A 15,814-nucleotide genomic window follows, 5' to 3' on the forward strand; every position below is an offset into this window, starting at 1 on the left:
GATAGCTAGAGAAATTATTAAGAGAGTGATTTCCTTACTATACGTCACCCTGAGTGTCCACCCCCACTAATGCAGGTTTCTAGGTAGTTCAGTTCACGCAGTGCTATCGGTGGTTGAGCTGTGTACATTTATTTGATAAGGAAGTATTTTCTGGAGTGAGGGGGTGTGGCTAAAGAGGCAGGTTTATGGTGCAGCATTCTGTAAAAAAAAAAATGTTTATGCAAAAACTATAGAGTTGTGCATGCAAAAAATACAGCATATTAATGAGGCCAAAGTCTATTAAAAGAACACTCCCAACCCTAAAGCACTTTACCTTGCTGTGAAGAGTGTGTCCTATTTTTGTTTATTTTAGAAAAAAAAGTGCAGATTTCTATAAAAAAAAGACACTTTCATAAATTATACTAGTTACACCTCCTTGGCTTTTAACCCCTTAAGGACCAAACTTCTGGAATAAAAGGGAATCATGACATGTTACACTGAATATAAGATGCAGTAATGCCCAGAGCGCCTGACTTACAAAGACTTCTCATTGAACTTCATTGGGAAGTCTGTGATTGGACAGACACACAAAGTCTGGGCGGGGTTAGAAGGGGAGAGTTGGCAAAGGCGGCAGACAAAAGATCTGCAGGTTTTGCAAGCTGTTTTTAGATACAAGTCCAAAATAAATTGTATAATTAAATGCATGCATGTTTTTATTTGGCACATATCTACTAAACAGTTACTTTTTGCAGTGGAGTGTCCCATTAAATGCATTAAAGTTGAATTGGTGCCCAGGGTGCTCGATTATGGATTGGTATCCCAATTTGTTCTAGTCTTCTTTCTCTCCAGTAAAGCTGTAGGTGTTTGGACACATGGCATGAGTGTAGTATATTCATTGGTAGATCTACATGTTAAACTACAAGTCTCATACTAGAGTCTACAAATCCTTTCGACTTTAACAGTTGCATGCACTAGATAAGTGGATTAATCACCGTTGCACACCTCCATTCTAGGTTGCAATGTTTACCCTGTTTGTTAAAGCTAGTTTTTAGATATTTTAAATAAAGCACCAAAAAATGAAATTGAATTTGCATACATCTCTCTAACTCTTCAATAAATTTTTTCCATATATTTACATTTAAAAAATGAAACTCTATTTAAATTCTATAAAAAAAAAAAATGTCTTGTGTAATGAAATAAGGTTTGAAATAAGGTTTAGGACTTTGGGGACCATTTTAAATACTAATGGCCTTTATTTTTTTTCACCTTGCCTTAAAATATCGCATACTTTCCATATGAAATAAAGTAGAAAATGTTAAATGTTAATAAGGCGTGAAAACAGTAAAATCCATATTTCTTTTCTTTATTTGCTAAGAACAAAAAAATGGCTTCAGAACTGCTAGTCCACGAGACATTAATCTTGAATGATTAGTCACATATAAAATCATTTTTGGCTGCATTAAAGCTTAGCTTTGTAACAAGCTCAGGATATTCCTCTGCTGAAATCCTTGAATGCAATTTTTTAACTATGCATAAAGGCAATATACATTACCCTAAGAAGGAAACTTCATATCTGTAAGGTATTTTTCTATAATGTTTTATGGGTCTCCTTGGTGTAATTCTTGGAGAGCAGTCTATTTTTAAATGATTTAATGTAACTTTACTTGTAGCCATCTGTGCCCAAATTTCCATTTTCATGGAATCTTGCTCCAATACTGCATTGTAATATTAAAATTCCTTATACGTGGTTCTATGTACATCTTACACAATAAGACTGTTTAAAGGCTTCCCTTCCGTTTTTCCATCCGATCAGATATAAGGTAACATTGGTTTATATTCATTTTTGACAACAGTTTGAATCATTCCAAGTAAAGACGTTCCACTATGTAGCACCCCCAATATATTGGGGTCTGTGATGAACAAAACGCTAAACGTTGGCACTACGGATCCTGCAGAGTATATTTCTCATGAGGTTCAGTCGGCCAAAAAGCTGGCCGAGCTTCACAGGAAATCCGATCCACACGAACGAGTGCTGCCGAGTGAAATGATCACCGATGCTGCTATAGATCATTCACTCACAATGTTGGTAACCATGTGAAACACCACATCTAAAGACACTGGCTTAGTCCAATTTATAGAAAGAAACCACATCTGCACGTAATCATATCTTGCTTCTTCTGGATATAGTAAGACTTTGCCAAATATATTTTATTTGTTCCTTTAGTGTTTTAAACACTGTGCTGGGCCACTGAGCTCATGCAAATGACTGGTATATGCACAATCTAGATACTTCCTGATAAGATGGTAGCACATTTTGTGTGAAGTTGATAACCATTTAGATGTACATTCTAACCTACATGAAACCCTAATTCCACAATTTTAATTTTTTACAATTTTTTTGTGGTAAATTTCTGTTTATTAGCAGTGCATTTCACATATATTAATAAATATCATTGAAAACAAGCTGGTACACTCCGGTACCATAGACTTTAAATGGATACACCGGTCAAGATACGCAGATCTGTAGGTCCGAACAGACATGCAGGTCTGAAGTAGAGCATCTTCTAGCCATTTCAATTACACGGAGTGTGATGTCATCTTGAAATCGAACCTCATACACCAATTAGAGCAAAACTGTATTATTGCAAAAAGGTTCTTGAAAATTCGAAGTGGGGGAACATTGTTTTCAGCGCTAATATATCATATGGTCAAAAAGAATAAGAAAGGAAAGAGCGAGTCCTTGAACGTACAAGCCGCTCCTCCGACCCTAGGCCACTATGGACCCACGGATGGATTAGTGAAGGAAGAAGGTAGGAGAGGGGAAAACAAAGGGGGGAGATCTAAACCTTATAAGACAAGGTGAAAGAATAAAAAGGGTGTTCGGCATAGGGTAACCAGTCAGAGCTCAATGAGGGTGACTGTATTAAGTTGGAACACATGCAACTGATTCCAAGGTTCAGGGCTGAAGATCAGTGTATTTTTTTTGAAGGTATGTGTGGGGCTCAGGACAGTGTGTTTGTGTTTCCCATCTGCTTCCCCTTTTTGGCTGTCCATAAGTTCCCCAAGTTATTGTAAGAGGGTCTGGAAATTGTCTGTTGACAAGATTGACTGAGTCCAGATGATCATATATGTCTGGGATCTACCCTTTGGTGTGCAGGGTGAGTTCTTCTCACACTGCACAGACTTCTCCTGGAACAAAAGTCAGTGGAGGAAGTATCTCTTGCCTTCCAAATAGAGGTACCAGGCTCCTAGCCACATTGAGAATCCTGAAAGAGTTTTTTGTTTTTTTTTTTAATTATAAACAGAGGAGCGGAGTGTAGTGTAGGAGGAGTGATGCTGGTTTCAGAGTAGAGTATGTCATCAGTTAATATATGTATGATCTTGGATAGCCGACCAGTAAGGTCAGATTAGAGGCCAATCCCACCAGATATTAAGGGATGAGCCTACCACATATTTGCCTCTCCAGCACCTGTCACCTATGGAGGAATCAAGAGCATGTAGTAGCTGGTGAGTCTTGTACCAGAAGGTCATTAATTTACAGGCCATTTTTTGTGACCCGTTGGAAACTGAGCACTGAAGTGTTAAATTGCACATTTTCAACCGTTAATTAGGTGCAAATGTTTCACCTAGGGCCACTTCCCATTTCCCATGAAGCTTGGAGGTGGTGACCTATTCATTGTAGGAGGAGCGTGCCATATAGGATCATGAGGCCTCTTCTCAGAACTAAATCTTTTTGGTGGATGCAAATTCAGTATCGAAAGCAATGCTTTAAGTTTGCTGGGTTAGTAATCTGCAGAGTCTCTCAGGGTCGGACTGTCCCCCATCCATCATATGTCTGAGATGGAAGAGTATATCACCCGGTAGCCTCCAAAATATCCCTGCCTACAAACTCTGAGAAAATGCCAGCTAGTCAACCACAGCGTACAGCGGCGAGGGAAAGGTGGCAAGGCCAAGCATAGGTGCCATACATGTGTCGTAGCATTGCAGAGCCACGAGTCAAGTGATCTGAAGTAGGTCCAGCCACAGGAGAATGCTCACTGGTCTACCAACCAATTCTATCCTAATTGTTTTCCAAAGCTTGGAGGCCTCCTGTTTGGACCATTCCACGATTTTGTAGGATATGGGAAGCCTGAAAATATTGTTTAAAATCTGTTAAGGCCAGACCTCCCCTGTTTTTCAGCAGCATGAGTGTTTAGTGTCTTATCCTGACTTTAAATTTACTCCATATGAACCTCCAAGTCAGAGAATAAATAAAGGTGAAAAATGCCTCGGGTATAGCTATGGGCAATGTCTGGAACAGAGAGAGAACTCGAGGTACGAGATTCATCTTTATAACCCCCACCATGCCAAACCAAGAGAGTCATAGCCTAGACCAGTCGTCCAGGTCCTTGCGCATTGTTGTCAATACTGGATGGAAGTACGCTTGATAGAGGCATGTGGGATCTCTAGTGACCCAAAACCCTAGTTACCTCACGGAGGACTTCTTCCATTGGAAGGAGAAGCTCTATTTAATCTCCTCTGACCATGACCTTGCAATGGAGACATTCTGTATTCTTTACTTTTTGTAATTTATTTTGATGTTTGGCAATGAGCCATACGTTGGAAATTCCGTCATGATGGGCAGTAGGGATAACTGGATTTGTCACAAAAAACAGCAGGTCGTCCATGTATGTCACAACAAAGTGCGAGGTCTGCCTTACCTGCAGCCCCTGGATAGCATGGTTGTGCCTGATCGTGTTTAGGAAGGGCTTGAGGACAAGCACAAAGAGCAGGGTAATCTTACAATTTTCTCCTAAACCTGACTAAGGATATTTGGTCATGCTAATTCAATTAAATCAAAAACATATAAGAGAACTCCTCATTAAAATAGCAACCCCCCAAAATGGTTTTAATAATTAACAACCTCTTTAAAGAGAATGCTAGCATAATCTATTGATGGTATTTTATGTTTTCAGGAAACAAAAATGTTTTTTAAAGGGCTCCTCCAAGCACCATGACAACATCCGCGATCTGAAGTGGTCATAGTGACTGGAGTGAAATGCTGCAAATACCGAGTTTTGTCCATTTGTTGCCAGAGGTGTCCACCTCTAGCAGTGTCATGGGGCATCATCAGTGAGTTATGTGCAATGAGGGTCAGGTTTGCAGAAACAAGGGGACGGTAAGTGGGAAAAGTGCAGTTGAACAGTGCAGGCTAGCCACTCAAATTAGGGGATAACTCCCAAATCCCAAAAATTCAAAAATAGTATAGTTACAAACAAATACCAGGGCGCCACTATCGCAAATGTAATTACCATTCAGATCGCTGAATTTGGCATGTAATAGGAACATAAGAGAAAATATACATGGTGAAGTTTTTAATGACAAAAGTGCTGCAATTTTTATCGCTGATGCACTTTGTTCCATAAGATTTTCAAGTTCTAAACGGAAAAGTGTCTCGCGGCACACATTATCAATAAAGTTTTTTGCGGTACAAGCTGAAAGTGCACGCGTGTACAGTGGGAAATGTGACGATGTTCGTTGTCATTTTTCCCTTGTTCTGCGCATATTTTCTCTTATGTTTCTATTACATGCCAAATTCAACGATCTGAATGGTAATTACATCTGCACATTTGTGAAAGTGGCGTTCTCAATGTGTTTGTAACTATACTATTTTTGGATCAGGTTTGCAGAAGCTGGATGTCTACAGAGTAGACCAAATGAAGAGCAGGACCAGGTAGAGGGCAAACTGTTGTAAATTGAGCCTGCTGTTGTGGTTATGAGTTAAGTAGCACTTTAAGTTTGTTTTGTATGTTCTGTTTGGCCATTTGGAGCTAAAACAAATATGCAATCTGGGTGGCTGCCCAAATCCCACAATTACTTGTGTACACCTTTTGTATATTGTGTGCTTGCATTTCTTTTTTTTATATATATTTTATTTCTTGCACCTTTTTACTCTGTTTTATTGTTGTCATTACAGTTGTAATAGTGTATATGCACACGTTATGTATATCTAGAGGAGACCACATCATTAACCCCTTAATGGCACAACTTCTGGAATAAAAGGGAATCATGACGGAATATATCCGTCGTCTGTCCTTAAGGGGTTAACGCCTTAAGGACACAACTGGAATAAAAGGGAATCATGATGGAATTTTCCAAAAGTTTAGCCATGTAGCTTGAATATTTTGCCAGTGCATTGCTTGATTTGCACTTACTAGAACATTTCAATTATACATCTATTTGTAGACAGAGAAGACAAGTAGATCGATTTTTTTTATTTTTTTTTATTTTATTTGTGAATGAGAGATTTTTTTAAGAGATTGGCATGGCATCATAAACACAAAAATCTGCCCGCCTAAAGCAACATTAAAAAAAAGAGACACACACACTTTGGTATATAAGACAGTGCTGTATATGTTTAAAGGTATAAAATAAAATAAGCCGTCATAGAAATGTATTTTGTCTTTCTGCTAAATTGAAAATGTGAATTCCTTCTTTACCCCTGCTCTTCGAGCAAGTCTTAGACTGGCAATCAGGGCACACAGGTTGACTTGAGTACACGTGGTTCATCCAAAAATTGTTGTTGTGACCAATGTTCCCCATTTAATCATTCTTTTCTGACATCAGTCTTATCCAAAGAAAATGTAATCAAGGATGGTAAGATCAACTACCCTATGATTGTACTTCTATTTTTTTATTGTTTTTTAATCTTGTATTCTTTTGACCATAACAAATACACAGAATGCTATTCAATTTTCTATAAATTAAATATCACTAAATAAGATTTTGATATTGGTTAATGTGAGATTCTGAGTGTCTACATCTGAAATTGTAGATCCATTCAGATTTAGATATTAAGGTTGCATATGTAAAACAACATATCAAAAAATGTGTGCAAAAGTTATAGAACTTGGCGGTTTATTTTATTGTTCTAAAAAAACACACAAATTGTGCAGAAGGCATGTAATGCATAGATGAGGGAAACTGAAGAACACGAACATGCTGTGTTGGCTTGTGACTGGTCAGCCAAATTATAGCAAGAATTCGAATTGTGGTCGATGACCACAGAACTGCACAGATGCAAATATATAGATGGTGCCCGCGTCTAATATGAAATAAATAAATTGTGACACTTTAATGGTAAAATTATGCCAACAAAATATTTTTGGGATTCTCATATTATCTTCACCAAATGAATTCAAATATTAAAGACAAAGTTAATGTAAAACTTTATCTTCTTTTAAAATTATTTCGATTACACTCCAGAGCGCAACTCCGACCAACAGGAACCACGAGGCCAAGCCAAGATGACTGACAGCACTGTGGCCCACATGGAGCAACAGACAGCTAGCCACTGGGCAGCAGCCTTTCAGGCGAAATTTGACGCCGTATGCAGGCAATTCTGCACCCTGTCGTGCCCAGCTGTGTTACCCGGACACACCGTCTACACCGCAGAGGCAGGGGAAAGTCGGGATTGAGGAACAACGAAGATTTAACTCACCACCGGGTCCCCCACCAGCATTCCTCATACAAGACAACACAAGCAGGCAACACCGAGGGGATCCCTATGCAGCACCGCAGAGATCATCAAGGGGCAAAGGTATCGTCAAGGGGCGAGGTATGCAACCACCTGTCCCGCTTCCATACCCCTGCAGCCTGTTACACTGGCCCCGACACGGGACACTACACCTGACACCCATTACACCAACTCGGGATTGTGACCTTACCCTGAGGGGCATAGGCTGAGGAGAACAGCAGACTTCGGAAGGTGGACTTTTCAAAGGCACATGACCCTCCCGTAAAGTGCCTCATCTGTCTAAAATAAAAACCACCAAGTTTAATTCGTTAAAGGGACACTATAGTCACCAGAACAACTACAGCTTAGTGTAGTTGTTCTGGTGGGTATAATCATTGCCTTCAGGTATTTTCAGAGAAAAGGCAGTGTTTACATTGCCCCTAGGGACACCTCCAAGTGGCCACTCCTTAGATGGCCACTGGAGGTGCTTCCTGGCTCAGAGCTGCACAGTAAGCAGTAAGCAGCTCTGCCGTTCAGCATCCCCACGTTCTGTATGGAGACGCTGAATTTTCCTCAGAGATGCATTGATTCAATGCATCGCTATGAGGAGATCCTGATTGGCCAAAACAGCATTTGGATTTTAGCCAATCTAATGCTTGGTTAAAAATCGCCCATTTTGATGATGTCACATGAGCTGTTATAGGAGGGCTAAGGGGGGGCAAGCCACCTAAATTGTGGGTTTAGCTCTATAGGGTCAGGAATACATGTTTGTGTAACGATCCCTATAGTGATCATTTAAAGTTGACTCGCTTCCCTCTAACTCATGCCGGGATTAACTAGGGTCTTGCTCCTCACCTGTTGCCTTTGTTTTAAATGCACTACCACAGTCTCTTATCCTTTTATGTTTACCTCTCCTATATTGCACATTACGGCTTGCCACAGCCTGCGCGCACATGAGGGACCCGCATGATGTAGCAATGGCCATCTCAGTTAGCATGGTTAATCGCTCATGTTATCGCGTGCCTACATGTTTAACTAATCTTGCATAACTGCTGAGCTGACATACAATTGAATTGCTTGCCTAGCTTACTTAGCTTACTTGAGAGAGGCCTGCCATATAACTCCTAATTAGATGTACCAGAGTTGCCTGCTACTCATGTTTAGCTAAACGCCCTAGCCCAGGGGGTAGGCAACCTTCGGCTCTACAGATGTTTTGGACTACATCTCCCATAATGCTTTTACAGCCATATTGCTGGCAAAGCATCAAGGGAGATGTAGTCCACAACATCTGTAGAGCCGAAGGTTGCCTACCCCTGCCCTAGCCTGATCTTTAATACTAAGTGCAGTATATAGCAAAGTCCCTGCTTACTATTTAGCCCACTCTGTTTAGGCTATGCTCAGACTTTACTCTAACTTGTGTTTAAGCCTGTCCAGAGAATATAAAATGTGTACGTTTATAGCCTGTTACCTAGCTGGTAATATGCACTAAAACTAAAAAGAGATGTCTCTCTTGTTCGGAGTAATGAATGACAAATGCGGTATGTTGACACTGATGCCAAGCTGAATTGCTCTGATTAACCATTTGTTTCTTCTGTAAAACGCGATCATCTCAATAAAAAAAAGATTGACCAAAAGAAAATGTATTCCTATTGACCAATTTTTACTAAAAAAAAATAAAAAAAGTTTATTATCCAGCAAAACCACAAAAATAATCCCCCCACCCACACATAAACAAGCATTGTAATAAAATACAAGGGATCAGACAACCACGGCCCTAACCTTTTAAGTGCAATCATGTTTTTGTTATATGTGCTTCGTATTTAAAGTGCAATAAGATGCTTAAAAAAACATTTGTTCTCACACCAATCCTGAAGTACTTGAACTGTTATGTTTGGAAATGCCAATCCTTATATCGCCTTATATGTAAGCCGGCTTAAAACCAGGTTAGTGAGACCATTATTCTGCTCCAGCTGTTGCAATAAAATTCAGAGATGTCATTTTGTCGCTGGTCATATGTGAAAAGTTGAACAGCTCGTGGGTCTTAGAGGAATGACATTCTAGGGCAGGGTTAGGCAGCCTTCAGCACTGCAGATGTTGTTGACTACATCTCCCACAATGTTCTTAGCCATTCTTTAGGCAAAGCATCACAGGAGATGTAGTTCAGAACATCTGGAATGCTGAAGGTTGTCTACCCCCACTCTCGTGTATACATCTATATCTATAGATATAAAGATTAATATGGAACAATGGTTTCTGGAGAGTTTTATGTAGCATGTGGACATTTAGATTCTGAAATGCTTCATTCCACTAACATACAGCAGCAAAGATAAATACTTGGAATTCAAAGGCTTCCTACTAAGAAAACCCAGAAGGTTCACACAATAGAGATATAAGAAAAATACAGAAAAACTCAGCCAGGTTGAATACTGTTTTAACGAAGAGTTGCGAAGGAAAGCAGGACTGTCACTTTCGAAAGTCACGGAAAATGATGCCACTTATACATTCAGCTGCAGATAAATACTGTGTTTAAAAAGCTTTTGCAATCAGGTTGATAGATCAACAGCCTCTTCTTCGCCATCTCCTCTGTTAGCACGGATCTCAATCAAAGTGCGTGCCAAGCGACTCCATTCATCATTGTGTGGAACAGCGAACTAAAGCAAAAAAAGAGAACAACTTGTGTACAATGGAAATAAATGCTTGATATAACAAACCACAACACCCCTCTCCGCATACATAAACATTCTGACATAGAACACTCTACAATCACTGGACCACAGACATGGCTACAATTATATCTCCAATTGGCTGCAAACTATTTTGTCCACTAAAACTGTTTATTTTGGCCGATTTATGTTTGATCCCTAATGTGGTACAATGCTGGCGATCTAATCTGAATCATATACAAACTTGTCCAATCATCTCTATGGATCTCCATAATCTCCAATGAAAGTAAGTGGAATGCTGGTGAGAAATAAGAATTTATTATTATTTTTTTTTTAAACAAATATGTTAGCAGTGGAAGAATACTTTTTTTTTCTTTTTTTCTAGGCATCCAAGAATAGATGAATCAACTTACCATAAACTATTATGGTCTCGCTAAATCATTAAAGAAACAACAACCCAGTCCTTTCACAAATCAGGAGTGAAAATGAATGGCAATGAATGATATTGAGAATCTCTCTTTCTACAGGGTGGAGAATGCCATCATCAAGAGGTGTATTTTGGAACTGAACTAAAGTGAGTTGGTGTTAGTTGGTGTGTTACTTCAGCATGTGCAACTATTACTGTGGTAATGATGGTTTTAAAGAGACCTGAGTGTGTCCTCACCTAGTAGGTCATTGAAGAGATACAATGTGTTCTTGATGACACTTTTAGATTGTATGTGTAGGGATACCAGGATGTACACTATTCAGCCACAACATTAAACCACCTGCTTAATATCACGTAGATCCCCCTTGTGGACTCCACAACACCACTGAACGTGTCCTGCGGTATCTGGCAAAGATATATTAGTAGCAGATCCTTTAAGTTCTATAGGGGGGGCATCCATGGATCGGATTTGTTGTTTAAGCACATTCCACGTATTCCCAAAAGGTCTGATATCTGGATAATTTGGAGGCTAAGGTAACACCTTAAACTCTGTCATGTTCCTCAAACCATTCCTGAACAACCTTTGCAGTGTGGCAGGGTGCATAATCCTGCTGAAAAAGGGGCCACGTCATCAGAGAATACTCTTGGCATGAAGACGCGCATGTGGCCTGCCTTCTTCCCATAGTGGATCCTGCTGTCATCTCTTCCCCATGTCTCTTCCCCATCACTATCTGGCCCTTGTCAAAGTCACTCAGATAATTTCGCTTGCCCGTTTTTCCTACATCCAACACATGAAACTGACTGTTCACTTGCTGCCCAATATATCCCAATCCTTGACAGTTGCCATTGGATAGATATGATCAATGTTATTCACCAGTCAGTTGTTTTAATGTTGTGGCTGATCACTGTATGTGCCTTAGAACTATTGCTGATGATGGTGAGTTATAAAGTGGTCGATTGAGAAAGAGACCCATTGAGATGTCTGGCTATGGGAATATTCATTTTAAATCAGGCTTGGCTTCCACCATATGTTTAATACTTCTGATTTAAGCAAGTTGCCAAAATATATTAAATATATGGAAAGATTAATTCAAGCTTTACATGCAGTGAACTCATCCTAAATGTCTGTAGTGTGTCAAACTCTATTCCAGCCACTTTTGTGCCCACGAGACACAGAGTTTGTTTCGAGTAGGGCAGGATTTGTCCTTGTTAATTCCTGCTCCCTTGAGAGACATTAGTCACAGGGAAGGCACATCTCCATAAAAATCAAAAGATGACAGATTCTGCTAAACCCAGGCAAGGAAGAGACAGGAAATGTATATTTATAGTGCAGGGAGTGGTAGATATCATCCACGCCAGTAATTGCAGGCCTTACCCATGTAATTATGGAACATTTGGCATTGCTAGTTCACCACTGGCTAACTTTATCGTCCTGCTCTAAATAATTTTATTAATACGTTGCCTTGGTGACTGATCTCGCGTAATATATGTATCTGCATGTACGAATAGAAACACATAACTTTTATGAAGTTTTAATTTTGGGGAAAATCTTTCCCGTATCTGAATGGCTGTTTAAGGAAGAGCCGTCAAACTCGGCTGGCAGAGAATTGTAGGAGTTAAAGGCAATAACAGCTAATGGGCCACTGTTTGACACAGCCACTTTCCATAGTGGGAGATTGTAGCTTCTTTCCTTCTAAAACACCTTTTTTTGCAGAAAAGATTGTCTAATTTAAAGTGCACCTGAAGAAAAGAAAAAAATATATATAGAAACTTGGAAAAGATAGCACTCAAAGGGACTTGGAAGCATAGAAAAAAATAAGACAACTTTTATACAATAGATGCTTGTTAAAAAAAAAATCTACTTTTCAGTTTACACTCAAACTTTCTTCTATCCCTTTGAGTGCTATCTTTTCCAAGTTTTTCTATAATTTTGCAGACCAGCATCAGGCCTGATATAACTTATAATCTGGAGTGCATGTAAATGGACTTTTTATTTATAAAGATAGATAAATAATATATAAATAAAAAGTCAATTTACCTGCACTGCAGATTGTATGTTATATCAGTTCCGGTACTGGTCTGCAAAATTATAGAAAAACTATAGGTGTCCCCCCATTTCTCTAGGTATCCCATAACTTCGTATTTGTAATTAATCTGCCCCTACTCACTATACCGCAATTAGGGGCATGTCTACTAAACAGTGAGCAGCCAGTGGCTGCTCACTGTTGTAAAAAAGACTCCCTCACACCTATAACAATTAACCGGGGGGACATAGTCCTAAGATAAAACGGGGATAATGAGATATAGGTGTCCCCCCTGTTTTATCTTAGGACTCATGGGTGGGGGCTGGGGGGGGGAGACACAAGTCTCCCATTTAGTTTAGTGGCCCCCCACTCGCGGTGCATGAGTGGAGGCTCGGGGCAGGACACTATGTCCCCCCGGTTAATTGTTATAGGTGTGAGGGGGTCATTTTAACAACAGTGAGCAGCCACTAGCTGCTCACTGTTTAGTATACATGCCCCTACTGGCGGCATAGTGAGTAGGGGCAGATTAATTACTAATCCGAAGAATTTTTTTGGTCTTTCTGCCTTTTGGTAGATAGCTCCCTAATACTGTGGGAATTAGGAAGCTATTAACTAAGCGGCTGCAAGATGCAGCCACGGCACGAATAGGATCAGAGTTTTATTCATTCGAATGAAATGCCGATACAAAAAGAAACTACCGAATGCCATTCTAACACGAATTAACAAACTGTTCATTCTCTTAGGACAGAATTCGGTAGTTTTGCCGGTGTCCTATCTATATGACAGGACGCTGGGGAATAGTGAAAGGAAGCATTGCGAGATCTGGTGAGAATTGTGAGAAAATTCCTTTGACCACGAGAAGTGGGTCAAAGCTGGTCAAGCGTAGGAAACCTCCATAATACAAAGTCATCCCTACGTTGACTTATGTTTTAAAGAAAACTAGAGCAGACATGAAGAAATGAAGAACAGATACTGAGAGAGGGATAGTAGAGGAAGCGATTGAGGAAAGGTAAGTTCGGTATGACAGTGCCACTTTAAGTAAAAAGGCTCTGAAAACCTTATACCTCCCTCCTCCACTCATTCTGACTGTTAGATTGTAGCTATAAAGCTTCTTTAAACTTGCTGACTGTGTGGGAGGAAAAAGAGGGGCTACTAATTTTAGTCCATTTGCAGAAAACTAGTATAATACATGTACGAAAATGGTAGAGGTTGCGTCAATACCAGAACTCACTCATTTTGTCCAAAAGTAAATTCCTGAAATACAATTTTACATTCTATAGTTTAGAAAGCGTTGCCATACTTGGAGTGTTTTTAGAACTTAGACACTTCATTTATTCAAAGGTTGGTTTGAGATTGGTCCCACGTCCAAAATCAAATTGAACAAATAAATCAAAACACACATTTATAAAAATAAAATAAAAAATAACGCATAAAATGTTGAATATGCGAACATATAGGCGGGAAATATATCCTTTATTGTTGTCTGATATGTTCCTCAAATTAATTGGAAATATTAAACTGTTCTGTGATATGCCACATTTCCTAGGATCCCCTTGAAACAATCAAGTTGGATTATGTACCGTATAATGTGAAATTTTATTTCAGGAATATATTTTTGAACGGAATTAGTGCACTCATGCTATGGATACGATCTCCATGTTTTTCGTATACTGGTGTCTTTAATTGGGTAAGTGTTAAGCCATTGTGTCCTAGCAGCACTCATTAGGCCCATACATTCAGCTTTGGATTTTGGTAATTGAGTTTAGAACATTTTTTTTTTTCTTCTTAACCTTTTGCAGATATACAGAGAAATAGAATTAAGCACTGTCAAAAATTTTTTTTCTATGGGGATAAAATACAATACAGAACCGTAAATAAATAACTGAGGTTTTATGACCTACATTTTCTTTTATTGATTTATTTTATTTTGGATGGAAGAGGTTAATACCCGTTTATTCCAGTGTATAAAATACAACTGTAGGAAAAGTACCCGTTGCTGCTAAAATAGTTTTGTCTATATCTGTTGCCTTTCATTCTGTTGTTGTTATTATTATTACCAATTATATAGCGCTGACATATTCAACAGCGCTTTACAATTATAGAATGGGGATATCTGAATATAACAGACAACAGATGAAGAAGGCCCTACCCAAATGAGCTTACAATCGATGAGGAAGGGGTACAGAAACACAAGAGGAAGAACAATATGTCAGAGGTAGGATGGATTGATGGACAAATCAGCTTGTAAAAGTTGTGTGTGGAAGAACCGAACAGCGAAAGGAGAGTGAGTGAGCTGGAAACTAGGGAACTGAGGAGAGCAATTGTAATGAGAGAAGCATCACCCAGGAAGATAGTATGCTATCCTAGAGGTGTGTATTCCCAATGACTTCAGTGTAAGTGTCAGGAGTGCCCTAATGTCCTCTCAAACGAAGTAGTCCGTTTAAGAATGGGTTGACAACTTAACTGGGGTCAACCAGGCGTTTGTCACATTCTCCTCTATGGGCTGGAAGCTACATGCACTGAGCAAGTCGCCTGGTGGTACAAGGCTTAGCAAACTGTCTGAGAGAGATTGGATGAAAGTCTCATCCAATGACCGGCCAACTTGGCAAGACTAAATTCAGGTAAGGTAATGGAAGCTCCTTGAACAAGCTTCCTGGCTCTGAAGGATGAAACCAACAGGGCCTAGCGGAATTCTGGTAAGTTGTCAAACCACTTTTAGGGGATCCGTGCTCTCCAGTAAGTGTTTAAGCTTAGTGGTTTAGGAAAGTATGACAGACAGAGAAAGTGAATGAAAAGAAGAGAGACAGTGAGAAGGAATAAATAGAAGTCAAATAGAGAGAGTATGAAAGAAGGGCATGAGGGAAGGAATGTTTTGAAGAGGTTTTACTAGAGTGCTGATCTACCTCCTTTTTTTTTTTAATATCATTCACCTCATACACTGATCAGTTACAAAATTAAAACCAGTGGACTAATCATGTAGGTCCCCCTTGAGCTGCAATATCATTTTTGATGTGTTGAGACATAGAAACATAGAAAGTATGACAGACAGCGAAAGTTACTATACAAGACCTCTCAGCATGTCCAGCAGCAAATCCTTTCAGTCCTGCAAGCTGCGAGGTGGAGCTTCCAAGAATCGGATTTGTTCTTCCAGCACATCCTACAGATGTTCAATCAGATTGAGATCTGGGGAATTTGGAGGCAAGTGTAACACCTTGAACTCTTTGTC

At 39.5% G+C, this 15,814-nt stretch overlaps 1 protein-coding gene across 4 annotated transcripts in view; it reads right to left on the reverse strand.

Moving 5' to 3' along the window:
- Positions 1–9,889: 9,889 nt before the first annotated feature.
- Positions 9,890–15,814, reverse strand: part of DYNC1I1 (dynein cytoplasmic 1 intermediate chain 1) — a 409,243-nt gene continuing 403,318 nt past the window's right edge. For all 4 annotated transcript variants that reach the window (XM_063452433.1, XM_063452431.1, XM_063452432.1 and 1 more), the window contains one exon: positions 9,890–10,125. In XM_063452433.1, coding sequence (XP_063308503.1) covers positions 10,018–10,125 — 108 coding nt within the window. In that variant the 3' untranslated portion in view covers positions 9,890–10,017. The remainder of the gene's footprint in view (positions 10,126–15,814) is intronic.

Source organism: Pelobates fuscus, chromosome 4 (genome assembly GCF_036172605.1).
Source record: "Pelobates fuscus isolate aPelFus1 chromosome 4, aPelFus1.pri, whole genome shotgun sequence".
NCBI classification, from domain to species: Eukaryota; Metazoa; Chordata; class Amphibia; order Anura; family Pelobatidae; genus Pelobates; species Pelobates fuscus.